A 19,433-nucleotide genomic window follows, 5' to 3' on the forward strand; every position below is an offset into this window, starting at 1 on the left:
CGGGAGAGGGCGATGAAAGACGTGAGTCTCCTGGGAAAATCAGGAGGGTAAGGCTGACTTACTTCTTTTGCAATACCCTGAGGACCGATCATTGGAAACCTCTGGGGTTACACACATTACATTTCTATACCGACAAAGAAAACGTACCTGCTGTTGAACTTCTCAGGATGCTTCTCCCTCATAACATGGAAACGATGTGCAATGGAGGCGTCCTGAAACACAGAAACACATCGCTTCAGTTCAGGTGCCGCGAACCGTGTTTGTTGCGAAGTGATTCTCACCTCCTCAAACTTTAAACATGCAGGTGGGGCCTCCATGCTGTAATTACTCAAATTACTAACGTGTAGAGCTACTCAACAGAAGCATCACTATTTTGCCTTTTTACATTCAAAGCGACGTCTTCCTCGTTAACTGGTCCCAACTTCTACGACAGCAGCTACACCTTGCGTGTATATTTCTATAAGATGAAAGAAGCCATGTTGCAGGAGGTGGCAGCGGGGTTGAACCTGGGATGGAGAGGTATTGACAGAACGCCTGATGAACAGCACGCCGTCTCCACACAGGCTAATTAATTAAACACACATTGTGAGTAATCACAGCTCCCAGCCAACCTACAGGGTGCTGCCGACACCACGGCAACCAAGTTGTTTTCTCTCCCCGTTCCTCTCTCTCTCTCTCTCTCTCTCATATGTATATATGTCATTCTCGACCTTCCTCTCACCCTCCTTTCTGACTCCCCCATCTCCCCCTCGCTGTGCCCTGGGGCATAAAGGGCAGCCTCATTGCAGCAGTTCTTGGTGTTACAGTGATACAGTTCATGTTACATGTGTTAGTGTGGTGTGACTGACGGAGACACTTCACCACGAACACCATCTCCATCTGGTGAGGCTGTTATCTGCTATTTAAGCGCCAATTTACAGAATAAACAACCGAGCCGCCAGAAAAGAGACTGTTTTTTGTATTGCTAAAAAGTCTCAAGCCTAACCACACCCCCACAGTGATGTCACGATGTGCTGCAGTACACCTGTACATCACTGCAGTGGGGTCACACGTTGAACCACTGGAGCTCAGCGAGTAAGTTAGCAGGAGTATAGATTATAGTGTGTACAGAGTATAGAGTGTACAATTGATCCTATCCTTTAGTAATCCTTCATGAGTTGAGATTTTTTTTTAAATCACCTAATTTCAGAAGCTAAGTAATCAATTAAAGGTCCAATGAGAAGGATTTAGTGGCATCGAGTGGTGAGGTTGCAGATTGCAACCAACTAAATTCCCCTTCGCTTCTTCCTCCCTTTCCAAGCACGTAGAACTACGGAGGCCTTCAGGTAACGTAACACCGTGAAGTTCTCTCTCTAGAGCCATTGTTTGGTTTTATCTGTTCTGAGCTTCTTTAGAAACATTAAGCACAAGTACTCGTCCTTCAAGCTCCCGTCTCTCTACTCTTCTACTTCTACAGGGTGCGCGCATGACAGCTCTCATCTCGTTCGCCCCCTGGTGGTCGGCTGACTGTTAAATTGAGGAAGCGCTTGATTTGATATGTAGCAGAGCATTTTAAACGTCAATATCGCAGACGATCATGCTCATTTAATCGTGCCAGCCAAAATCGTGATCGCGATTAAAATTCGATTAATTGTGCAGCCCTAATATGAAGGGCTCATTCTAAGCTAACGGAAAGACAATAATTCTTAGTTTCAAGGCATTATGCGCTAAAGAGAACATGAGCTATGAACACCAGGAGTTAATGCAACCCCGTCTCCTGCAAAATGACGGTTCAGCTAAACTGCACTTTCAATCACGGTTCGAGGGAAACACTTTTTCTCCTGTAGCAGTGTCAAGCAACTAGAAACACGCGGTAAACGACGTAAATTTAAATTAAACGGAACAAAAAAACGACTTACTATAAAACATCATGGTATGGTTTAAAATCACTACGACAGTGGAACAAAATGAAACACAACAAAAGTATGTTGTGTTGTGTTGAGGTAACACAAGTACTTGGTTCCTATGGGACACAAACAGCAGTCTCCTTGGGGGAAAGCCTTAGTTTTCTGACCCATCCCTCGACCCTGACCTCTTCCTCCTCCTCCTCCTCCTCCGACTCATTTCAAACTTATTTATGATTTGTCAAAAGAAAACGGAGTCCATGACAAAATAGTTTTCTCTCTAAACATAATTCACAAAGCAGTCTTGTTGTATGGGAACGTCAGGAGACAGAGCTGGTTCATTTTGAGACGTGTTAGTTGAGCACCATAGTTCTCAAGTCTCAATAATGTATTATTAGAGATTTTATTAAGGAAGTTTAACTAAATAAATCATTTTGCTTTCATGAAAGTTTCTTCTTTTCAAACAAAGTGAAAGGTGAAAGATACGAGATGAGGAGAATTTGGACTCAACGGCTCCCAGCGAGGCAACGGCGAATCGGCGGCTCGCAGCTAACGGTGCTAACAACTACAAAAGTGCGAAGCGGCGGCCATGAGCTAACTAGTGGGGCACGCTCACATGCACTAAAAGCGCACGCAGCCGGTTTTGGCGGTTTTGGCTTAATTAGTGAGTAATTTGGTCCGTGTAGCTGTTCTGGAGCTTTTGATCAAATCACACATGTTCAAATTAACATTTTTCTGAGCGCTGTCACCACTTTCTCGACTTTTCGGCTAGTCAACAACGAACGGCGACGCTAACAACAAACACAGAGGGAGAGATATTACTCCACTATACCTTTACATATAATAGTTGTTTGCTGCTATATTGAGGCTCTGAATGTTAAATAGCTCCTTTAAATTAAACACCTTGTTCGCCATACCAGTTATGTCAATAAGTATGCAGAGGACCTCGCCAACAGATCGTAAAGTCTGAGGTAATGAACTACTGAGAGACGCTGAAATTTCCTTTAATTTACACTTCTAAGTCAGTGTCAGCAGAAAAACGCTGGCAAGGCCTTCGTGGAGAAAAGGAATAACTCTGACAAACTTCTCAGGAAGGAGTGAGAGAAAGTTGATGTCAACTTTTCGGGCTTGTTCCTCTCCTCCTCCTCCTCCTCCTCCTCCTCCTCCTCCCCTCTACTGAAGCAATCTGTTTTGACCCGCTCCATTTTGAGTGGCACTGCACTGCAGGGAAGACCCCCTGCTAGCTCTCTGTACAGACATTTAGGAGAAGCCAAAAGAGGAAAAAAAAAATCAATGTAGCTTCTCTTGATGTCTCTTCAAGACGCTGTAAGCTGAAGACCAAAAGAATTCTTCAAGATCCCCGCAGACTCACCTCACGCTTCCAACGCGAGCCAGAAAGGCGAGATGATGGATATATCTGAGAGACCGTAACTTGATTTTCTTACAAACAGGACAATAGCTGCAAACAAGAGAGCAAAAGCGAGGAGAGGTTGTCTCCCCTTTGGTTTGGGCTCTATTATCTGAGATCTGTACAAGAGGAGCTGCGGCTTTCGCAACAGTAAACAGCGATTTCAAGCAGCCAGCAGTGGATGAAGGCCTTTGTCGTTCTCTGTCGATGCGGCGTTCGTGTGCTTGAAGTGGTGAAACTTTTAAAAAGGAACTGGCTCAACATCACATGATGCTCAAATCAACATCACAATATTGTGAAATATGCCAAAAAAATTGCAAATATGCAAAAAATAAATACATTTTGTTAAATAAATATGGAATTTTATAAAAATAATAGTTTTGAGTCATAAAAATGTCTTTATTCTATTACATTTTTTTTACACCCATTTTCTTTATTTTAAGACTTCTCGTGACTAACTGAATTTAGTAAAACAATAAAAAAATATGTGGAATTTCACCACTTTTGGTGGAATTGTTTGACGATAAAGACCAACCGATCTTGCTTTTTTTCTCTGCAGTGTTTTAACTTCTCACCCTGCTGCAGTGATGTAGAAGTGCACTCCAGGTGTACGCCGTGACATCATGAGGTGATGTTACAGGTGCAACCCTGAAATAATGTTTTATGTTCATACGTGTGTGATCAAAAGTATTTAGTAAAAAACATGTTTTTTTGTGTTGCTGAAATTATTGCATTTTCCAACTCTAGGATGATAACATTCCCCAAAAACGGTTCCCTGACATGTTCTCCTCACTAAATGTTTACCAACCTTTGTCTAAATCAGACCAGTTTGTAGAATCTGAACTGGAAATAAACTCCACTGAGGAACTGTTGCCGCTTTTGGCTTAATTAGTTAGTAATTAGGTCCGTGTAGCTGTTCTGCAGCTTTTGATCAAATCACACATGTTCAAATGATCATTTTTCTGAGCGCTGTCGACTTTTCATGTCGGCATTAAAGATAAAGTTCAAGAATTCCCTCTTAAGAATCTGCTGATGAAGATCATGTGATATAACTGAGAGCTCCAGAACAGCTACTGAATGGGTTTACAAGGTTGAGAATGAACTTTGAATCTTTTAAGTCAACATGGACGAAAAAACGCCTTTAAGTGCTCAGAAAAAAAACAAAAAACATTTTAACTTCTCCATAACTGGACTCTATCTACTGATGAAGATCATGTGAAAACTGCTCCAAAATATCTACTAACTGGAACTCGTGGTCAACTACTATACATACATACATACATACATACATACATACATACATACATACATACATACATACATACATACATACATACATACGAGTCAGTCGCAGCATCAACACATGTCGGACACTTTCCCATCCTCCTGACCCCCTCGCGGCAGCGAGAAGTCGTCAGCTCTCTCTCTCTCCCACTAGCTGCCCTCAAATAATTACCAATGTAAAAATCTGGCACCCAAATTAATACAGGACATGTGTAATGTCCTCTCATAGCTCAAAGTTTAGTCCAATTATGAGTGGGCCCCAGCGGTTTGATGTGCCTTTCACTACGGGCGAGAGTAATGGCTTTGACAGGAGCGCCAGGGTCATTAGGGCGACTGACTGCATTATGGTAGTGGAGCGCGCTCAGTGATTAGTTCTGTCTCTCACCCCTGGCCCTGATTGAGATCATTACACTTCAAGTCACTTCCACATCCTCCCCAAAGGGATGGCGACCATTAATTCTCAAACCAACTGGGCTGTGGCAGAAGGTTAGGTTGGAAGAATTTACCAAAAAAAAAAAAAAAAAAAAAGGGATGGTTTGGAAGAATCACCTGAGTTGTTGGATTGAAATGACTTGAAATGAAATGAGTTTCCGTTTGCTCGTGATTAGAGAGGAATGAGAGCAATCAGACAAATAGAAATGTAGAAGTTCTCTCTCAACGACTTCAGATTCAAGCGCACGTCGGCGGCGACGCTCTTGCTGATCTCTCGGTTTTCGACGGCGTCATTACAGAAACAATCTACTCTGCATCTGCATAATCTCTGAGGTAATTACTAGCTTGACTTGTCGCGTAATCTTTATTGTAATTTTCTTTTTTTTTTTATGTTTTCGTTCCAACGGAAAGCTAAAAAAAAAAAAAAAAGATTTGATGGAAAAAAATGTGTCACGAAATATTATATCACACTCAAATCCCATAGAGAGCTCAAAGTCTTCTTAATCCCCCACGAACAACTTCATTTGTCATCATCACGCCTGCTGGGTGCTAATCCCGCTAACAGAGCGGAGACAATAGGGCTTATAATGACTTCATGAACCAGCCGGCCAAAGCTGCTTTCTACGGTTCAGCAAGAAGGAATCAACCGCTTCCATTAAAGCAGGAAAACGTACTGTTGTCTCCAGGGTGTTGTAGCTTTAGTTGACTGCATGAATTTTAAAAAGTGGCATTAAAACCCACAACATTTGGGGGAAACAATACTAGTTAAGTAACCTCAACGCATCCTTACTTTTCCAAAAGACTCCACTGGAAGGGTTTTCTTTAAATAAACTCCTCTTCTTCCTCAAACTATAAGACTTTCATATCCCTCTATATGTTTTATTTCTTCACTTACAAGCTTGACTGATGGGTTTCTGGTTGTCTCCGGGTCCAGATACATTTTTGAGGTCAGCTACGTGTTCGAGCTCCAAAGCGTCGTCATAACCCCGGCACACATGACCACAAACCCCCCCCACTGACACATGAAGAGGTTCGTCTGGTTGTACTAAGACATTATGGAGCTTCCCGAAATGCAGCAACGCATTCAGCCAAATCCAGTGGTGGAAAAAGTATCTCGATCCTTTGTGTGTACGAATACCACACTAAGAAAATACTCCACAGCAAGTAAAAGTCCTGCATTCTCTGCCACTTCATACGCTTTTCTCCACTACGTTTGTCCGACTGCTTTAGTTACTTTATGGATCACAGTTCTACGTCCCCTTCCTGTCCCGTGAGCACCGCTCAGTTCTAAAAAGTCAACTTGTTTTCAGCTTTGTGACGATGCATTTTCCAGCAAAAAATATGTTTTATTTAGCTTAAGAAGTAACACATGCAGGAACACTTGACCTTCGGTTTATCACCAATACTCAACATCAACACATCTGGAGATACGTGGGTTCCACTGGACAGGAAGGGGAATATAAAAAACGATATAAAAAGGTAACTGAAGTTGTCAGACATATAACACGTGCTATATTTACCTCTGAGAGGTAGTGGAGTAGAAATGTAACCTCAAGGAAAGTACAAGTAACTCACATTTGTACTTAAATACTATAGTTCAATACTAGTTGATTAAAGGTACTTATGTAAAAATTTGCAAACAGGAAGTTCTATATATTAGACCTTATATAATCCAGACATGATTTTCTGAGAAAGAATTTCTCTTCTTTAGTTGCCGGAGATATTCTTTCTTATTGAAGCTGGAGTATGTGACTCTTTAGTATAAATGAACATCTCTTACATTCAAGCTGTTGCCAAACGATTTCACATGACGCTGATTCAGCCCACGGCCACTCGGGAAGGCTTGTCTGTATTTGGCGGTATACCAGAGTTGTGGTGTTTGTAACGCGTCCAGTAAAGCCGCAGTAATTCCTTCCGCAAGGACGTCCGCTCGGGAAATCTGTTGATGTGGAACTTTGACGAGGAAACGTTTTGGATTTTTGATGCTGATAGTGTGACGCCACTTTGGTCGTGCGGACACTCACAACCTCAAGCACGAATCACACTAAAACTTTATTTAATTTCTCAGGACGTACAAAACCGATGCTGCAAACAGACACAGAGTACATGAGGCAGCCATCATGCACACTCTGAAGCAAAGATAAAAGCAAGTATATATCTGGTTTATGCTGGATTTTTACTCCCTTCACCTTGTTTCCTAAACACACACACTTATTTTGTGTTTTTAAACTGGTGTATTAATAAGGCCAAAAGCAGCTCTGACCCATTCCAAGACACAACTAATGTACTAAACCAACGTATCCTCTCACAGTGGTTCGCATGATATCATGCTACGAATGCTTGATGAGAACAGCCTGAATGAATCTATAGAGGAAGTATTGTTTGAGACATGTTTTTAACATCTATGTTACATCCATGTGCAAATGAATGCACTCGGACATCAGGATGAATGCGGAGAGATTTATTTCCCACTGTAACCACTTAGCGCTGTATGTTCTGCAGACGTGATGACAGCCGGTGTTCTCCTCTATCACAATGTTAACGAGACCCGTCCGCTAAGATCCTCCGACATCGTCATTAGGGGCCCGGGCTGGAGGTGTTATTCAACTAACATTTGTGAGGCCATGCATCACTTATGTCGCCGCCACGCAGTCTGTGCAAACCTCACAACATCCAGTGGCTCCCTGCTCCGCCACCTGCAAATGTCAATTACCATATTTCCCCCTGACATTTATCAGTAATGGCTAACATGAGCTACGTGAAATCAGTGTCATTATGTTGGAGATGGACAGGAGGGGGGGGGGTGCTGACGGCTTATGAATGCTTGTTTAACAATCAGAGGTGGTTGAGGCTTGAGCACATCTCAATAAAGACCTAACCAGAATGTGATCAAAACAAATGAATTGACTGATTATACTTACTGCAGGTTTCTTTATTTTCCAGGTTCAATTTACATCGAACTTTAAATAACCAAATCAAGAATTGTTGACAAAGGGAGTTGAACTTTCAGTGTGTCACTCCACCCTGCGTCTGTTCTGTTGGGTTAGGCTGTTTACTGGCACCTCTGCTATTCTGCGGCTGAGACTTCATCACCACGATTAAACTTAACTTTGGTGTGAAAGGTTTGAAAAGCTGCCATATGCTCAAGTGTGCCATTACTGTAACCGTGCCGTCACAGTCAGGTAAAGGTTTGTGATGCAGACGTCCTGCAAGAAAATCCTGCAAAAATACAAAGTTACACCAAACTGAGAGGTGAAATCTGCCGTTAAACGTAAACTACGAATACATCTTAGAAACATGAGCGGGATGTGACAGAGGCTTTTTGTTCCATGATGGTTCAACAATTAATACGATTATAAGGACATTAAAGAGATCAATAACCGTCTTTGTGCTATTGTACACTTGAGATTAGCATTTGCAGGGAAAAATAGATGATAAAGGTTTGTTAAAAAACCTGAATGTAATGCTATTTTAACAACTGGATCAAAAGTAGTTTATCTGACTATACACACGACTACATCTACTCCACTATCTGACACACAATACTAAATATTTTGCTGTATAACAAAGAAAATAATGAATGAAATACTTTTTTTAATTTGGAGTAATTCAACATATTTAATCATTGGTGTGATTGTTTGTTTTATTGGTATTATTATTATACATTGCTTTACTTACTTAATGTATATTTGCATTGTATGAAAGGTGCTTTACAATACAAAATATACTATTTAACCATTTTTCTCATAATAGAAAAAAAGGTGGAATCTTTTTATTTTTTAAATAACATGAATATCTTTCTCAAAAACACCAACGTTGGTGCAGATATTAGCCGGGTTTTGTCTTCTTGGGAGTCGGTCACATTTGACAGTGAGAAAGTGAGACTCACCATCGCTCTGATCGCACTGAGGTGTCTTTTTGTCGATCGTTGTGCACAGCTACACATTACTACAAGAGGTATAAATAATTATATGTAAATATATGTCTCCTCAGTCCCACGGTTACTGACTGAAGTCCGACTCACCACTCCGATGGAGAAGTAGTTGTTAACGATGCCGTACGGCACCGGGTCCCCTCGCTCCTCCTTGTCGGTGGGCGTGACGTCAATCTTCCAGCGGTCCAGCATCATCTCTGAACTGTTCTCGATGTCGCGCATTATCTTCAGGAGGCTCTCGCCCTCATAGCCTCAGGAAAACAAACCACGAGATGTGCGTTACAATATGTCCAGGACAACTTTCACTACTTGGCTGATGCTTTGAGGTGACTTATGAGTGAGAACTTCCTCTGGTTTATTGTTTTTTAGGGCTGATATATACAGCTGTTTTTATAGACTTCTAACCAGAGCAAGGGATTCATGCAACCAGAAATATGAATAACTTTTTATCTTTAACTATTGTAACTATCTAATTTAAGTATTCATATTTTAACTAATTTAGCTCTAAAGATTGTTGTGTGTGTTTCAAAGCAAGAGTTTCATGAGACTTTTCCAAATGTATTTAGAGATTTCTTTCTCTGACAAGAACAAAGGGGAACACAAAATATTTGTAATTTTAAAAACGTTATATTTTAGTCGAATGAAAACTAATATTGGCTTTAAAATTGTTTCTACTGAACTGCACCCCATATATGTTCAGTCTAGGGGTCACCAGTGGGTCTCAAACCCCTCGTAGTGTAACGTTTGCATTAATTAAGTTTAAACAATCAGATTAATCGCTCAGTTGATCGATTACTTTGATAATCAAATCACTGTTTAAGTCATTTCTCAAATGTGACAATTCGTTGCTTTTCTCTGTTTTTTTTCATAAGATCGCAAACTACCTCTTTCTACTTAAAACAGCGTTAATGATAATTATAATATTCACGCTGGGTTAAAGTATGGTATATAACTATGGATGTAATGAGGAGAATTGAGGCCATGTATTTCACTGCAACGTTTCTATTTTCGGTCAGTACCTCCTCCCCATCGCAGACATCTTGCCAGGTCGTTGCCCGTGCCAAGAGGAAGTATACACACGGGGGGGTTCCTGTCCAGGTTGGCCTTATCTGGAACAGCGGGACAAATATCACAACACCATACCAAACAAGGCCGCACCGAGAAAACAAAACTCTGGGCGAATACTTGCAAAGAAAGCATCAAATCCGTTTTGCAGCCCCCCGCTCGTACAACTACAAGTCAACGCGAGCGTCCAGTTGTACAGTCTATTTCAAGAGATGGTTATTACCTCTCTTTGTTTTGATTGATAAAAAATTGAGGCAATTTTTTCAAAGCCAGAACACGTCTTCGAGATCAAATAAAGAAGGCCAGGTGGGGGTCTTTTTCTCCCTTCAAATGATGACTTGTATGTTGTTTTCCAACCCACGTAATCATCCCACTTTACCACCCTTGATTACGCAGACTCGGACGTAATGAAAGTGTTTATATACAAACCATAAAGTACGCTTTACTACCTCAGCTGCTGCTGGCTGAGAAAAACTAATAAAAACAAATGTAATTCACCCCCCCCCTTCAAAAAAAATAATAATAAATGGAATGGAAATGGTTAAGTTCCACCTCAGGAGGTTTGAGAGTTTGTAAAGTCAGTAATTTGAAGTAATTAATGGACCAGATTGTTGCTATTATGAAATGTACGATTCTGTACCTATGAAGTCCAGGATCCAGCCCACGGTGCCGTCCCCCCCGCAGGCCAGCACTCTGAAGTCAGGAACATCTCTGAAGAAGTTCAGCCTGCAAACACACACACATCACTAACACACATCACTAACACTACACGGTGTCGTTCACTTTGGATTTCATTGTGTAATGAAAGATACGTTACCTGCACATAAATGTTCTGTGCTTATTTACAAATCATCAGCGCTGTGGTGTAACATCGCTGTAACTTTTTATCTTTATCTTTTTAGAACGATGAACTTTAACCCACATGTTCCCCCGGTGTGCTCGTTCTACTTTCAGTCGGGAAGTTAAGGTTCTCAAAGTGGTCCGTTCCACTGCTGATATCAGGTTGAAGGATTTAACACTTTTGTGGACGTGGCTTTACTTCCTCATTGTCTCACAAGCGCACACGCACACACACACTTTGTAAAAATAATAAAAATACTGCAAAATCAGTATTCTTCTGACCTTATTAAGACCTAATATGTAGAAAGACATTAAAGTGATATGAAAAAAAAATGTCATGTTGTATATGTTATATATGGGCTATGCATCAGCATCTCTATAGTTGTGTAACGTCATGAGAACAACTCCAATAACAGAAAGGAGGGTAGTGCAGCACCAATGATAATGCAAATAACAAGCAGACATATGGACAGTGTGTAGGATTTAGTGGCATCTAGCAGTGAGGTTGCAGATTGCAACTATCTAAAAAAAAAAATCTCCGCTCACTCCTCCCTTCACAAGCGTGTGGCCTTCAGGTAAAAAGGCAAAAGGCTCTCTAGTCAGTGCTCCGTTTGTCCGCTCTGGGCTACTGTAGAAACATGGAGGAGCAACACGGTGAACTCTTAGTTTGAGGTGATTGTTGATTCATTGAACATAGTAATGAATATTATTATTTTCCATTTCTGCCAATAAATCCTCTGAATCCTACACACTGCTCCTTAGATTCTTAGATTCCTAAAATGTGGAAAGTCGTAAAGTATCAAGCTGTTAAAACCAATCTAAGTAAAGTGGCCCCGGGGACTCTGAACAGAACATTAGGGTTAAGATAAGGTCAATCAGTTGCTCTGATTAGTTAGTTAAAATGACTCTATTAAGTGCTGAAGAAGGCACCTTGTTGCTGAAATGTCCCTCATGTCATATTGTATAACATGGAATGAGTCAATTCTTTTCTTTCCGGTCAAACATATGATATGGTTTGATCAGGTGTTAAAAGAAATGACAATTACTGAAGACAATATCAGCTATTCTCTCACCGATAAAAGAGAGTGTCGAGTGTTCACATGACAGATCTGTGTGCGGATCATGTCCTCGAGCCCACTGCGAACCCCCTCTAATCCCACACAACACATGTCGCACTGACAATCACTCATTCGACGAGCTAGCCCGCCTGTTGGAGGGCTAATTGGATCATGACAGGCAATGTTCAGTCCAACTTCTTCCGTTCCTTCACAATAACAAAGCCCTAACTGAATGAGCCAGCCTCCGAGCCTCGTATGGCGGGTAAATGATTCGCTCAATTACTCTCCAACTGGGACCGCAAACCGCATTAGACGCAAAACAGACGGCCGCGAACATGAAAGGCAACTTTGGGGATATTTAAATACCAAGAAACAAAAACACTTAATTTGCCGTGATTGCATTAGCGGGGCTGCTAATTGACAGCAGCGTGTGCGGCTGCTTCGGCCTGCAGTGTTCCGACGGTGACCGTTCACCTTCTCTAATGTTCGCGGCGGTGCGTACACTTGACTAAATATTAACAAGGTTACGTCGGGGGCCAGGTCATCTGGAATGCTGTCAGCTCTGAGGAGAAGCTCTGGCTTTCAGCTCCAGACAAGGCGATGTCCCGGGCCACGTGCGGGGGAAGAGAGACAAAACAGTGGACACAAGGTCAGCCCTCCCAAAGAAAAAGAAAAAAAACTTGGGTGCTGCATCGGCACAATCTGTGGCGAGAGAGAGCTGCTCCAGCTTCGTGCGCGGGAAAAAAAAAACCCCCTTGGAGGAGGTTGTGTGCCGCTGTGTATTTATTTTTTATAAGCCACAAAGAGCCTGTGTTTCAGATCTAATCAAAGCCAAACAACGTGGCGGCACGGCGGAGAGGCGGTCCTGTATGTCGTGTACCGCCAAAGTGGCGAGGGGTTGCCTTATGCATGTAAATGATCCATTCATCCTCTTAATCACAGATGTGAACCATAGGAAGCCCGACGCCGCCCGCACCTACAGCCCCGCGGTGAGCTGCTCGTCTGTATGCGTGAACACACGTGGGACGGCGAGAGCGTCACCCCGTCTCCATCCGTCAGTCATCGGTGTCACCCGCTCTCCGTTTCACATGCGGGCTTATGCATATGGAGCCGGGCTACAGCATGATGCCGTCGTCTCCAGGACTGCTTACGAGTGAGCCCACCTCATTTGTGTCGGCGCCGCGTGAGGGAAGCGAGCGAAGGGTCTAATATTAAAGGCCCTCTCTTGCATGTGATGGAGGTTATTATTATTATTATTATTATATGTGAGCAGCCTGTTTGTAAACAGAAGATCATTAGCAGATACTGTACGATTTGTCTTTCTTCGCTTCCTTCTATTTTGGTATTTACGACTATTAACGTCATAATTAAGTTTTTAAAAACACATTGACAGATCAATTTATAATCTTTAAACTACATTTCTAAATTTGCTTTATTTTTTTGTATTTCTTGCATTCATTCTCTGTTTTGTGTCTTTTTTTTATTTAAATAAATGAAACAAAATAAACCATAGGAAAAGCAAAAATGTATTTTAGAAGTGTGTTTTAAACACGCTGTAATAACGAAATGCTTTGTTCTCTTCATGTAGTTTCATGCACTAAATCATCGATATATTACATCTAATATCGTTATTTATACTTACTATACTATACTTACTTATAATAGAGACATTTTAGTTATAAACAAACGTTCGCACTTTTCCTTAAAGGGACAGTGTGAAGGATTTGGTGGCATCTAGTGGTGACGTTGCAGAATGCAACCAACTGAATGTAAAACACTGGTAACTCTGTGACATCCTTACTGCTATAAAAGAGCAACGGACGTAATGCGGTGGCTAATTCTGCTAAAAGATCCCCAGAAATGCTACACACTGTATTTTTACAGAGCAGTATTGCTACTTTTACTTTTAGACATGAGTACTTCCTCCACCACTATGGCCAGTATGAACAGGAGGAATGATAACAGCAAGATATACTGCTTTAATGTATATATTTGCACCTATTGCTTATTCAATCTTTGCTGTCAGCGATGTTCATTAGAGACATGACGTACCCTGGCATGGGTCCATTCTTGGCCAGGTTGTACACTTGCCTCGGGTTCAGAAGATACTGGAACTTTCTGTAAATCCTGCAGGAGTGAATACGCAGACGGATCAGAAATAAAAGTCAAGGCAACAAAACCGAAAGTCACAAACATTCAAAGATGAAAAACTAAATCACAGAGAACACTTTAAAAGTGGATTTAGTGTCAGATTCTGTCCTGTAAGCGGCCAGTGTCCAATCAGAGCGGGACGAGGCAGCGGACTGGGCGGCGGGGTGGGACATACCCAAAGACATACCCTTGAGGAGAAACCATTAGAAAGACTAATTCATTTTAATTTCAATTTCATTACATCAACTGGCTGAAGTCATATTTTGATCTCATAATTTAAACAAATGAGGGGCCGGCGTAATAAGGAGCGAATGAATATGTTTCAGTAATAACCCAATTAGCCCTGGGTTAAAGAAAGGGGGCCCGGCCCTGATGTGACAGCGAGGAGGGTGTCTGCGGAGAGCCGGCGGTGGAGGCGGTCGGCGCTTCCAGGGTTGATGTCCTCGTGGTTTTATATTCGACTTAAGTCAGCCCGAGGCACTCGGCAGCCAGAGGCCACGCCGCCGCCGCCGCCTTCCCTCTGCGATGGAGGAGCGGCGCTTCAGAGGCCTCTTGTAGCATGTTGAGACAGATTGTGTACTTACCTCTCTCCCTGCTTCCCCCCGCTCTTCGGATTGACAAACACTAGCAGAGGATGAGTGCCCTCTATTGTTGTGATCTGAATGGGAGATGTCAAAACAAACCGTCGGTGTTTGGAGACTGCAGGATGCTTCACAGGAATTCACTTTCAAGCCATATCCCTCAGACGTTGTTCTTTTTTTTTTTTTCACATCGAGTCTACGCAGCACTTCCAAGCAGTGCCAGTCATCCGATTCGTTTCATAGCTTTCCTGTTTCGTGGATGCACGAGTGGTACCAGGATGTACGGCAAAGTGTGGCCGCTCACCGTTTTCTGTGCCCGAGTCCAAAATCTAATCTTGTGTTAATTATAATATCTAATTATAAAAAGGAGAACAGTGATAAAAGTCCTCAAAGAAATGTATTATACAGTAAAAATTTAGAAAAATAAATCACATAAATGTTCTTTTTCTGATTAGCTGAAGTAGTGTATTCAAAGAATCCTATAAAAGGATTTTAAAAAAAAGCAATGTATTAGTACGCATGTCAATACTTTACGACTTTCCCTGCTGTGTCTGTGGTGCTCAGCCGCAGTCATTCTTCCTGAAGGTACAAATCAGCTCACAATATATTTAGTTTAAATTAAAAAAGGCTCAGTTATTTCTTAAAACAGCCGGGAACTGTAGTGTTTATCAAACGTGACTCAAACAAGCGTTATAGTGCATTTGTTTGGGAACTATTTTCAATGGCGGATTAATACAAATGAAGTGCTCTGGTGAGCATTTTCAGCAGAACAGTGTGTGATTTAAAAAAAATAAAACTTCAGAGTGTGTTCATGGTAATGAGGGAACGTGTCACCCAGTGCAACAGTGAGGCTTATCGATGTGTTTTCATGGTTTTTGTACAACAATGGAGCTCTCTTCTTGTTTGTTTTTGTGACGAAAATAAAGAATAATAAAAAAATAAAGAATACTGCATGCAGAATATGTCACACTAACTAAATATTGTGCGTTCGCTCCAGTTTTGACCCGAAATGAAGGTTTTTATCAGAGGTTATGGTGGCAAATGATGTCGGATGCCGGCCGGGTTTCAGTGAGCAGACATACAGTTCAGTAAAACAACCCATCCATCTCTCAGCCGATCAATACTCTCAACCTGATAAATCATGATTCACAATTCAGTCGTAATAGTCATTAGTCACCGCTTCCTAATTGGCAGGGCAGTTTGTCTGCCGTGACGTGGGATGGGGTTTTTTTTTTTTTGGACGGACAGAAAAAGGGCGGCGGTGCCGGAGGCCGGACTCACAGAGCGCCACACAAACGAAGCTCTGATCCAGCGGCGCCCCCGTTTGAATCGGCCCCTTTCGTGCGACAACTCGCCCCGTGTGCTCTCCCTGACACAGATGAAGCGCTTAACTCCCCCTGTCTGCTATCCCAGCAGGCCGAGGGTGAATTAATGAGCTCCCCGCCCTGTCCAGAGTGATCCATTACTTCCTGTAATTATAAATAATAATCTTGATTATTACGCTGGTTAGCCGGCGAGAGGCATAGATGGATGTGCCCGGGATATGATTCATCAGATTTCTCTCCCAGCCACCGCGCAGACGAGCAGTCGCCACAGACGGCGTGCTGGCTGACAGATATGAGACGGGATCTGAGCGGACTGGGCTGCTGTATAATACTGATTACCAGCATGTGACCCACTGCAGAGGCTCATTTCAACATGAATACAAATACTAAAGGCTGCTGGTTCACAATTGGTGCAGAATGCAGCAGAGAGGCCTCTTATATGTCCAGTCCTGTGTGCTCAATTTCGGATTATGTTCACAACTTTTAAACCCTTTTATTCTGCACCAAGACGCCTCAGATCAGATCGGATATTGTCAAAAGTTCATGCATAAGACAGAAAGGTGGATCGTGGTTTATTTATGTTTTAGGGACCAACTCCTGCTCTGATCAGATCAGCTGAGTCAGAGCCGCATTATATTACAAAAATCACTTAAAATCTTTTCTGTTTTCTATCTTTTTTAACGTTTGGCCCTCATTGAACCTCTGCTTTTGAAATGCGCTATGAAGACAAAGTTGACTTACTCACGAATGGCTTACTACTGAAGTTGTGACTCAGATGAATACATTTCTGGTGAAATATGTCCAGGCTGAAATGTGCATTAGATTTGTTTTGAAAAATCTTAAAAAGGTGGTTCTCATATCCAATTCTGCCAATTCTTTCCCACCACAGTGTAACCTGATTATCACTGAACAGTATTATTATGAAAGGAAAGCTTTAGATCACATTCGGTTGAATGAAATTGAAGTGATCCGTGTGTTTTACACTGGAGCAGGGCGGTTTGATAGAGGTATATTATATGTATTCAAATGTCAGCAGGAGAATAGAACACAGAGGTAGAATCGGACTCACCTGCAGTCCTTGGCCGTCCACCGTGACGGAGTTGGCTCTCTGCATCTTCCCTCTGCTCGACTGGCTGCAGCGGGAGTCCTTCCTCAGCGTCGACTGTCTCTCCTGAGGGTCAACGGTCAAACAGAGGAATCCATGAATGAGGTGATTTCCACCACGAGGAAGACTTCAACTCTGACAAAATGATTTATTTTAAAGAAAGGAATGGCACTTTAAAAAATAAAAAGATAAGATATTTAGATAAGTCTGAAAACTTCAATACGAGCTTCTTCTCTGTATATTATTCACGTTTTTTGTGACAGTTGTCTAAACCTGTCGCCGTATTTCTTGTTGTAATCCGGGCCGTGGACACTGAGGTCACAATGTTGACATTTTATTTTATGAATTTTAGCTAATAAATCAATAAACAATAAACAAATGATTTAGTATCTTTCCAACTGAATTTTTTTTCCTGGCACAAAGTTTTGAAACAGTTAAGGTAAAAGAAAATAAATCACTTTGTTGTATGAGGTCATCATTTCTCAATAATTCATTAATCCAGAAAGTCACCTGGAAATAACTTTATTAATCTGGTTCTAGTTGCAACGTTGTGAAGTTCAGAGACGGTGGTTTGAATTTCCAACAACAGAAGTCAAAATGATTACACAAGGATAATCCAGACTTTACAGACACTTTTTGACACATGTTAGGTGCAGTCTTTCCCCCTGAAATAGAAGTGTACCATTTTGGTTATAATCTCGGGAAAGAAAAACACAAATAATAAAGCTTTGCCATTTCAGAGCTCAGTGGGAGGACGGAGGCCGATGATTGCATTCTCAGGTAACACGGTGTCAAACAAGGTTAGCCTCCGTCAGCCACGAGGGCCCGCTGGCCAGAGAGGAGTCTTACCAGGACGACGGGGCAGATGGAGTTGGGGGGCAGGATGTGATCCTTCAGGGGTCCGCAGTCACACTCAGGTTTCACGTGGGAGGCACACTTGTTATGGAGCTGGAGGAGGTCGCAGCCGTTAGTTAGCAGCCGACTTGCGTCACACACACAGACATGTTAAAGTTGTACACTTTACAGGTACATGCTCGAAAGATTTATTTGCGTTACACGTGTCATTGCTTCGGTTTTTCATTTCTATTAACTTGCAACCACAAACAAGTGTTTTCAGGGTGTAAATTGGTGGATTGACTTGTGAGGCATCCGAGGTGCTAAAACGAAACCCTAAAAAAAAACCAAGAAGCAGTGGGAATATAATGAGGAGGTGAGCTGCCTCTCCTCGGGTGGCGGCTTACCGTGATTTGACACCACACACAGTGGAGCCCAGTCAGGCCCTGGTAACACTTGATGGTTTTGTGACACTTGTCACACTTGGTGGGGCAGTTCCCTTCCACCCAGAAATGATGCATTACCTGCGGAGAGAGAGAGGGAGAGACGGCGCGCAGGGAGGCAGAGAGGTGAGAAAAGAAACACGGTGCAGAAAAACAAGATGTATACAAAGGCGCAAGTGACACAACAATTAAAGAAAGCAAGATGGAGAGAGAAAAAAAAAGCACAGCAGAGAGCCAGAAAGGCCCAACAAACGATGCAGCGTGTCTTTTTAAAGCAGGCTTGTCCTGGTGATTAGCAATGCTTAGTAGCAGATTGAGATGTTTAAATTCCAGCAGAAGAAGACAGGCCCTCATCCTGAGCCCCGTGGAGCAGCGCCGAGCCAAGCGTGCCGACTGCTAAACACTCCAATTGGACGCACCTCTGTGTTTTTCTTGGACTTGACATATGTTTTGATGCAGGACGGCGGAGCGCGAGCCACGCAGCGCTCGTGGACTGTGTACTTGCAGACTGGGGGGGGGAAGAAAGAAGAAAAAAAAACATTTTAATTTAAGACTTTCAACTAGGAGAAGACGGAACACAGAGGAAAGGAGAAAACACAACAGTGCTATAAGTGCTTTACACCAGGGTTTGAGTAATGTGTTTGTGAAAGCTGCACTGAAGGTGTTGCCAATATTTTGTGAAAACAGCTTCTGTGGAGGGTGTAGAGTTGGATGCTCTATAGAAAGAAAAGCCAGTGAGGAATGAGATCAGAATTATATAGAATAAAGTTTCTTTTGTTAAGACCGGAGCGCCTTGGTTGTCATTGTTTGACGCTGGAAACTCGGGCTTAAACCTCTTTTAAAAAGGCCAAGTAAGAAATAAGACGCCGTTATTTTCGCGTACATTTGACTCCAGAGTAACATTCATAATACGTCAAGGCAACACAGAGGAACTATATTTATAAAGCCTCTTTCAAAAACAGGGTTGCAAAGCACGTCACCAATACACTACAAAATAACAAGAAACAAAAAGAGGAGGTTCATAAAAATGAGTTTTAAGAAGCGATTTAAAAGAAACCAACGAGGTTTCAAGACGAATCCCAACAGGAAG

At 42.1% G+C, this 19,433-nt stretch overlaps 1 protein-coding gene across 2 annotated transcripts in view; it reads right to left on the minus strand.

Annotated features, from left to right (window-relative positions):
• The window catches only part of dgkb (diacylglycerol kinase, beta), a gene marked incomplete at both ends in the record, with an annotated part of 61,183 nt that overhangs the window by 21,925 nt on the left and 19,825 nt on the right, over positions 1-19,433 (minus strand). For both annotated transcript variants that reach the window (XM_079165319.1, XM_079165318.1), the window contains 10 exons: positions 148-212; positions 9,032-9,192; positions 9,961-10,050; positions 10,647-10,732; positions 13,957-14,031; positions 14,640-14,713; positions 17,031-17,132; positions 17,916-18,014; positions 18,308-18,424; positions 18,763-18,851. In XM_079165319.1, the coding sequence (XP_079021445.1) occupies positions 148-212; positions 9,032-9,192; positions 9,961-10,050; positions 10,647-10,732; positions 13,957-14,031; positions 14,640-14,713; positions 17,031-17,132; positions 17,916-18,014; positions 18,308-18,424; positions 18,763-18,851 (958 nt within the window). The remainder of the gene's footprint in view (positions 1-147; positions 213-9,031; positions 9,193-9,960; positions 10,051-10,646; positions 10,733-13,956; positions 14,032-14,639; positions 14,714-17,030; positions 17,133-17,915; positions 18,015-18,307; positions 18,425-18,762; positions 18,852-19,433) is intronic.

This window comes from Pholis gunnellus, assembly GCF_910591455.1.
Source record: "Pholis gunnellus genome assembly, chromosome: 8".
NCBI classification, from domain to species: Eukaryota; Metazoa; Chordata; class Actinopteri; order Perciformes; family Pholidae; genus Pholis; species Pholis gunnellus.